Source organism: Triticum aestivum, chromosome 7B, assembly GCF_018294505.1.
Source record: "Triticum aestivum cultivar Chinese Spring chromosome 7B, IWGSC CS RefSeq v2.1, whole genome shotgun sequence".
NCBI lineage: Eukaryota > Viridiplantae > Streptophyta > Magnoliopsida > Poales > Poaceae > Triticum > Triticum aestivum.
Window position 1 is genome coordinate 32,115,177 of NC_057813.1, and position 8,800 is coordinate 32,123,976.

The 8,800-nt window shown below is 45.6% G+C and overlaps 1 protein-coding gene across 1 annotated transcript; it reads right to left on the bottom strand.

Moving 5' to 3' along the window:
* Nucleotides 1–5,102: 5,102 nt before the first annotated feature.
* On the bottom strand, nucleotides 5,103–8,540 carry LOC123159665 (uncharacterized). Its single transcript, XM_044577488.1, has 3 exons — nucleotides 7,418–8,540; nucleotides 6,796–7,114; nucleotides 5,103–5,478 (listed from the first exon to the last, which is right to left on the bottom strand). Exons 1-3 carry the CDS (start codon nucleotides 7,925–7,927, stop codon nucleotides 5,438–5,440), a joined length of 870 nt encoding a protein of 289 aa, XP_044433423.1. The 5' UTR covers nucleotides 7,928–8,540; the 3' UTR covers nucleotides 5,103–5,437.
* Between the last annotated feature and the right edge of the window lie 260 nt (nucleotides 8,541–8,800).

An 8,800-nucleotide genomic window follows, 5' to 3' on the forward strand; every position in this document is an offset into this window, starting at 1 on the left:
GCAAATATGGTAAAGAATAGACCCGAGGGCCGTAGGTTTCACTAGTGGCTTCTCTCGAGAAAAATAGCATACTGTGGGTAAACAAATTACTGTTGGGCAATTGATAGAACTTCAAATAATTATGAAGATATCCAGGCAATGATCATTATATAGGCATCACATCCAATATTAGTAGACCGACTCCTACCTGCATGCATCTACTACTATTACTCCACACATCGACTGCTATCCAGCATGCATCTAGTGTATTAAGTTCATGGAGAAATGGAGTAATGCAATAAGAATGATGACATGATGTAGGCAAGATCTATTCATGTAGGAATAGACCCCATCTTGTTATCCTTAGCAACGATCAATACATGTCTTGCTACCCCTTCTATCACTGGGAAAGAACATCACACGATCGAACCCATCACAAAGCACCTCTTCCCATGGCAAGAAAAATCGATCTAGTTGGCCTAACTAAACCAAAGATTCAAAGAAGAAATACAAGGCTATAAGTAATTATGCATATAAGAGACCAAAACTCAAATAAGTTTGATGGATAAAATAGATCTGATCATAAACTCAAAGTTCATCAGATCCCAACAAACACACTACAAAAAGAGTTACATCAAATAGCTCTCCAAGGGACCATTGTACTGAGAATCAAAAGAGAGAGACGAAGCCATCTAGCTACTGCCTACAGACCCGTAGGTCTATACAATGAACTACTCACGCATCACGCCAATGAGGATGATGAACCCCTCCGTGATGGTGTCTAGATTGGATCTCGTGGTTCTTGAACTTGCGGTGGATGGAATTGTGTTTCGTCGACTCCCCTAGGGTATTTGGATTTTCGGGGTACTTACGGAGCAAAGAGGCGGTGCGGGAGGCGGCCAAGGTGGGCACAACCCACCAAGGCGTGCCTGGGCCCCCAGGCGCGCCCAGGTGGCTGTGATCCCCTCGGAGCCCTCCTTTGGTACTTCTTTGGCCCAACATGTGTCTTCTGGTCCAGAAAAAATCTCCAAAAAGTTTCACTGCATTTGGACTCCATTTGGTATTGACTTTTTGCGAAGTAAAAAACAAGCAAAAAACAGCAACTGGCACTGGGCACTACGTCAATAGGTTAGTCCCAAAAATGATAAAAAGTTGCTATAAAATGATTGTAAAATATCCAAGAATGATGATATAACAGCATGGAACAATCAAAAATTATAGATACGCTGGAGACATATCACACAAAAACAAACATTATTATGAACTTGAGAAATTTTATTCACCATCACTCTACACAAAAAAGCAGCACACAACAACAATCACCATATCACATATTGCAAGATTCATCATCTCACTTCACAAGAAAGAAATATGCATCATAGAATCTATACATGGGCACTACACAACAACAATAATTTGCCATATCATCTGACAAAAAAATGCATTCATGGTTCACCATCATGTCACATAACCCAGAGTTTCTTCTCACCTTGAATCAGCCTCACAGTGGTCGAATCTTCAACGAAATCTGCAACAAGAAACAAGGGGTTAGCAAAAATCTTCCAAACATAATGTACTATCAGAGGGGTTGTGGAAGGGGAAGTGAGGAGGTGGTTCTGTGGGGAGGGACAGAGGAGGAAGAAGAAAAATAAAAGGGGATCTCGTAGAAAAGGAGAAAGTGGTTCGGTGTGGAAGGGGTGGATAAGGAGGTGGTTCGGTGGGGAAAGGAAGGAGGAGTAAGTGATCCGGTGGCATGGGGAAGGGGATGCCCGAGAAGGGTTAAGGGAGTTGGAGTGGTGATGGACAAGAAGCTCCATGCCATGACGACCATGGCAAAGGCGAGATATCACAACAGAGATGATGGGGCGCCAAGAGAGTTGGGAAAGGAGATCCAGCGGCGGGGATGCCCGTGCTTGTGTAGGAGGACGAGTAGGAGGAATCTCACCTGGGTGCCGCCGTTGATGGCCTCCCTTGGTCGCTTCCTCCTCTTTGCAGGCCAGACTACGGGGAAAGGAAGGTTTCCCTCTTACCTGGACAAGCGCGGAGAAAAAGATTGGAACTAAGCGTTTTCTTTTGCGGGTAAATGGTAGATGGATGATTTCTACTTTTTCCCTGTTATGGTAGATGGATGGCAAACAAAATTTGTTTCAACCTGAAGTTTCCTATGCAGTGATGGTAATTTTATCTATTACAGGTTCATATCATTTGACAAAAATATAAATCTTGCTTTCCTTAGCAGTTTCCATATGCATGACAAATGCTACCTTGTTGCTTCCAATTACTATGTTCACTTTTGGATGGTAAAGTTTGTTTTGCAATTCAAGTCTTCTATGCATTCTATAAATTTCGACCTTTACATGTCCATATCCATGGCAAATTAGCCACTGTTGCTTCAATTGTTTCACACACATGGCAAATATTAGCTAGTTTCCCATAAACTAGTCATGCTAATTTTTAAAATTCATGACAAATTAACCAAAGGGACTAGTTATAAATAATACACCCTCATGGCAAATTTCACACACCCACATCATTACCATTATTTCTGTTGTCCATTTCTCATGTTCCGTTTTTTTCCAATCATATATGCCCTGACACATGGTAAATATACTCAATTACTTATGGCGAAGTTTCCATTTTCCTTCCCCTTTCCCCCTTTTCCCCATGAACACCTGCTTGATCAACCTGCCCTCACTGCTCAAAACATTAAATAGATTTGGGAAACATCCCCTCTTTACGACAGTGAAAAACGCATTTCACCTCTATGTGGAAGATATTTAGAACACAACAATTCCAATTGCAATTCCGAGGAGATCATGGTTCTACTTCTATATGAACAAATTGACACCACTGGTCTAGAGAAGTGGAAGGTTTGTTTCAAGTACACATGATGCCTATGGTAGTGCTTTGCGTGATACAACATGGCGACAAACAACGTGACGAGACCGCCCATATCAATTCACGAGAAAAATCCTAAATTAGATTATCTATTAACAATGCAAGGAAAGCGGAAGGGCGACACCGACCTTTATTGCTAAAATTAGTGCATCAAGAAAGAAGAGAGAATTATACATCAAGCTCGAAAATAAGTGTCATGCTTAACTCAAGCCATCAACAGAAATAATATGCCCTGAACTAGACAAATTATCTCAAACAAGTACAGCAACATAAAAAAATAACCTTAAATGGCAAAACTTGCTAAGTAAGAATTAAAATTTCCAACTAGACCTATTCCCTGCCCCTCTAGGTCCGTCTCGATCCTTCAAATTGACCCCGACATGTGATGTCATCTCCGACCTCTTCAAGGAGGTTGCAGCTAGGCAGGCCTGAAGACCTTTGAAGGTGGTTTGTCTTCAACAACAAAGAAGACGGGAGGTCGGACACCCTGCTCGCCATGCACTGTCGACCTTGACTACCTCCTAGGGGTTGCTACTCATGATGGAGTTGTTTGTTTTCCTTGAAGAGGAGGGGTGAAGCAGTATAGTAGCAGATAATATTTTCCTCAGTTAAGAACCCAGGTTTATCGAACCAGAAGGAGGCACCACACCAGCAACGTGAATAGTACCTACACATGGACACATCAATTGCTAGCACATTCATTTCAAGGCATGCCCATTGCTTGCCCCTTCATTTCACGGGATTTGGATGCACCGGTGAAGTTTGCACCATGTCTCTAGGTGACAGTGGGCAATGTACGGTACCGTTATGGATATTCTGTCACGCGTGTACATTCATGACGATTTTATGATAGAATCAAGATAGTCATACATGTACTATCGCGGAAATGTTCCATGACAATACTCAATTTATTGTCACAGAAGTGTTCACTTCCTGATGATAAATCGCGCGTCACGGAAGTGTTTTCGTCAAGGGTAACCAACACATGACATCCACCATAACAACCAACACATGGCATCCACCATAACGGGTCTCCGTTAAGCTATTGGGTGCCAGTTTTGGATCTGATACCCGTTAACAGTCCTGACCAATGACGATTTTTCACGTGTCAATTTCTTATTCGCCAATTGAACCACGTGTCAATTTCTCATTTGCCAAGTTTTCTGTCAGAAATCCTTGTTAGGCTGAATGTTGTTAATTAGTTCCGATCGAAAACTAGAAACATGAGTGCTGACTGAGTGGAAAGATACCAAATTGTGTGCCAACCTAACCATCATTACATTGGGAAGAAGAAAACACTTCTGTCTAGCCACTGCAGCTTCGGTTACAGACTCATCAGGCAGGGCCAAAGTGTGCCTCACAGACAGATTCTTATGCTTGAGTGGGTGAATTTTTCATGAAATCTCTCCCAAGTATGATTGATCTTATGGGAAAGAGTAAACTACTGAAAACAAATGGAGCTGCCGTTGAACATAACCAAAACAAAACAAAAACAAGATTGGAAAGGGGGACACCCTTCGTTGGACTGAAACTTGGAAGTTAGAAACAGATAAACTCAAGTGCTCAACTCACAAGCAAGAACCACCAAACTAGTGTTATCAGGTGCTTCATGGAAGAGAAATGCATGCAGCTGGCACCCCCATTGGATGAATTAAGCAGGAACACTGAGGCAGTTACCAGTTGGGCACCATGTCACAGGTACTGTAACCCTTCCAGCAGATGAACAATCTCATTTTGCTAAAACAAGATAACAAAAGAAAAGGAGGGAGCTTACCTGAAAACAATGTAACGTGCAGAAACCTGAAACTTTGTTCCTTTCCTGATCCTTGGCCAACACTCAAAACAACACAACTGTAAACACAATCACCAGCTCACAGCAAGAACCCACTACATTTTTCATTTATGACAAATGCAGTCTAAAAGAAATACAAGATCATCAACTCATTGCAAGAACCACTGCAGTTTCCATTTATGCAAAATGCACCATCTAAACATGTTGCAGGATCATTGACTCATTGCAAGAACCCCTACAGTGAAAAACAAGATCAAAATGTTGCAAATGAGAAACAAGATCATCAGCTCACTGGAAGAACTACTACTCCCTCCGTTCCAAAATAGATGACCCAACTTTGTACTAACTTTAGTATAAAGTTGGGTCATCTATTTTGAAACGGAGGGAGTACATGCATAGCCTAACAGAAAATAGGATCATCAAATCATTACTGGCAACAACCACAACATTTTCCATTTATGCAAAGTGCATCCATCATCCAAAAGGATTGCAGGATCATCGATTCACTGCAAGAACCCCACAGTGAAATGCTTCATCCAGGAAGCAGTAGCAACCACATCACAGAAATGAATGTCAGAAGTGTGACACTGCAACCACTACTACAACCAGCATCAGTTTAGCTAGCAGAAGAAACACAAGAGCTGATGAGTTTTCTCAACCTATATCTATCTATATGCTAAAGCAGGCTTTCAGTTATGCCATTGTTGTGTCCGAGACGGCGAAACTTCTGAAGAGGTGAACTGTCAGGACTCCGGCTCTGATCCTTCTCTACGCTCCGCCGACATTCGGGTATCGCAGCGCAGCATAGGCTGAATTGGCAGAAATGACAAGGCAGTTAGGCGGCAGATCAATAATAAATTAACAATATATTGACAAGATCAAGAAGACAAAACATGAAACAATATAATGTGCAAGTAACTAAGCTTTTATGTACCATCTATTGTAGGATACAAACTGAATTTTGTTCACATGTTAGAAATTTAGTATCTTCTCCGAAAGATGAAATGAGATGACTGAACTTGATTTGACTTTTTAGTTTCCATAATTTCTACTGGAGACTAAATGCTACGAAATGGGCGAACTCAATTATCTGAATCCAGAAAAGAAATGTGGAACAAGTAGTTCCTACTAGCTTCAGAGTTCATCAATTTTTTTACCATGCATACACAGACTGATAGATCCACACGGCATCGACACCTACTATTCCCATTAAACTACTTTCACTTTTCTACAGGATTACGACAGTTTCAGACAAGTCCCAAGTCCTAACAAAACCTATCATAAATCCTTTTTCCAAGCACGATCAGATTAGCATTCCACTAAAGACAGACTTCAGATATCATGTTCATGCAGTAAACAGTATCTACACAACCATCTGTGCACTGTGCAAAACATATTGAAGACCACCAGTGCATTTCTAGTAAAAGAAGATTAGCAGGAAGCAGATCAACAAGCTAAACCTCGGAGTTCTCAATTTTTTTAACAGGACTAGTAATATAGCTCGTGCACAAAACCTGAAAACAATATAGCTCATGTGCAGAAACTAGATTTGATTTAGTACTGTAAGAACCTGAATTTTGTTCAGATTATTCAACACAAGTAAAATAGGCTAAATTAAACGGATATCAGAATCTTCTCTGTTAAGGCTGAATAAGATTGATCACCTCATTCGTCTATTTAAGTTCCATATTTTACTAGCTTTGAACACACAAAATGTACTGACGGCAAATAGCACCAAATAGAAAACTGACTTACCTGAATCAAGGACTGTAGTATGAAACCAACACTTTCCAATCCATATCAAGGTTGAGTGTAAAATGTTTCTTTCCATTAACCAAAAAGTCGACAGGACAACACCGGTTGCAGACAATTCCCAACTCCTAACAGTTTCAGTTAACTGTTTTCTCAGATTAACAATTTCAGTTAACTGTTTTACCATAAACAGTCTGAGTAAACTATTTTTCAAACACAAGCAGATTAACAGCCCACCAAAATAAAACCAAAATTATCATGGCCATGCAGCAAACAGTACCTACACCAAAACTTGTACATTGAGCAAAACAGATTCAATCAAGTCTACCGGTTCACTCTCATTAGGAAGTTGTGACATGGAGAGAGGCTCTCACCAGGGGTCCCGGAGATGATGACGACGATCTGGTAGATGTCGCCCCAGCCACTGCGGGGCAGGTCGACGACGAGTGGGGTCAGCCTCCCGTAGCAGCCCGCTCGGATGCACATGGCGATGCGGTCGGGCTGCTGGTTGACCCGTCTAGCCAGCTTGTCCCTCAGGTAGTACAAGGACCTCCCCCTGATATGGTCTCCGGCCCAGCCTTGCCCGGCCTCGTTGTAGAGCCCCTCGTTGCTCGTTTGCACGAACCGAATCCCCCGCCACGCCCCTGGCTGGCGCCCTAACACGACGACGGAGAGGTCTTCAGGGAGGCGGGCCTGCAGTTGAGTTACCAAGAACCATGGTTATCTTCAGGAGATCAAATTTTCTGATCGAAAACACAAACGCGATCAGGAATCTCGACGGCGCAAGAAGTCAGGAAGCGCAAATTTGTCAACAGCAGAACCAGAAATTGTGCACGAGAAAATGAAATCAACACAAGTCGCAATCCCTGCAGTAGAGCTGCGATGCAAATTAACGACGCCCAAGAACCCGATTCGCTCAATCGATAGGCCCAGACCTCAGACGGAAGCAATTCGCGAGTTATCAAGAAGCGGGACAGCGGGTCATGGCGAACTCACCCGAATCGGGTCTGGAATGCGAGGCGCGCGCTCTGTGAGGGCGATGGGCTCGACGATCCAGCGCATCATGGAGCTGACCTTCCCATTCTCAATATCTCTGTTCTCGACGGTGACGCCGGAGTTCCAGCTGAGGTACTTGCCGTTGGCGCGGAGGTAGCGGTCGCCAGCGTTTTGGAGCAGCACGCCACGCCCCAGCCCCGCCCTGATGTCCAGCCACATGATATCCGGCACCACCGGATGGTCGTAGTCGCGCAGCTCGGCGCGGAAGCCGTGGTACAAGGCCGTCGCCGGCGTGGCCGTGGCGGCGAGGTAGCGGCCGTAGGCGGCGCTGTGGAGGAGCAGGTACGGGCCGTCGGCGGCGTGGTAGATGTGCACCCTCCACGCCACGTTCAGCGAGTTGCGGCGCTGGCTGATGGAGACGCCCACCCCGTCGTCGTCGGCGTGGAGGTAGTACTTGCCGAGCTTGCGGTTCCGCAGCCGCACGTACTGCTCGTCGTTGAACCGTTCCATCGGTGGCCGCCGGCGCCGGGCCGCTGGGGAGCAGTGGAGGTGGGCGCTGCGCGGTGGAGAGCGGGGTCTTGGTTTCTTGGAGCTCCGGCGAAGGGGAGAAGGCTGTTGGTTCGGGCGGTTACGCTCGGGCGCCTAGGCGGGGGTATTTGAAGGCGAAATTACCTGACACAGTCGCCGTACCGGGCTTTGGGCACAAGGTGGGCTTGGGGGCTGTTTTCTCGGCCCGGCCCGCACTCCCGGGCGCGGTGTCTTCAACTCCTCTGTTTGTCCCGCACAGGCCCACGCGCGGCGGCGGCGGCGGCTCGGTCGGCAGCGCCGCTCCTTCCCTTCCCCGGCGAGCTTGTCCCTCCACGCTTCCCCAGCACGACGCCGCGGAGCCAGGGAACGGCCGGCGGTCGACAGCGCCGCCCCTTCCCTTCCCCGGCGAGCCTCTCCTCCATGCTTCCCAGCACGCCCGCGCGGAACCAGGTTACAGCGGGTGGCACTCCCCCTTGCGTGGATGCCCAGTGCCACCGACGCAGCGGCGAGGAGCGAAGCGCCAGCAGATCCAGCAGAACTGCCATGGCGTGCGAGCCCTTGCTCTTTTCTGTCGCTAGCTATCGATAGTGCTTCGTGCGAGTGTTGATTTTTATTTTTAGAGAAAAGGCCATAGTCCTATATAAATAAAGCCACAAGGCAGAGTCACAAGCCCAAACATCAACATAGGGCGAAGCCACCAATAATTCACGATAACAGAGCTAGGGGCCAGGATCACGAAAGTAATAGGGGTACATGGCAACCTGCCAAACACGGCACGCAGGCCGGAAGAGATGAAAGAAAAGCCACCAACGAAGACGAAGAAACATCGACAAGCAGTTCAGACTTCAGAATCCT

Bases quoted from the DNA above. Each gene is read 5' to 3' on its own strand.
- LOC123159665 (XM_044577488.1), bottom strand. From the start codon at position 7,927: ATGGAACGGTTCAACGACGAGCAGTACGTGCGGCTGCGGAACCGCAAG. The intron at 7,115-7,417 runs GTGAGTTCGCCA...ACTCAACTGCAG, and splicing joins GCATTCCAGACCCGATTCGG to GCCCGCCTCCCTGAAGACCT. The intron at 5,479-6,795 runs GTGAGAGCCTCT...CTGCCAATTCAG, and splicing joins CATCATCTCCGGGACCCCTG to CCTATGCTGCGCTGCGATAC.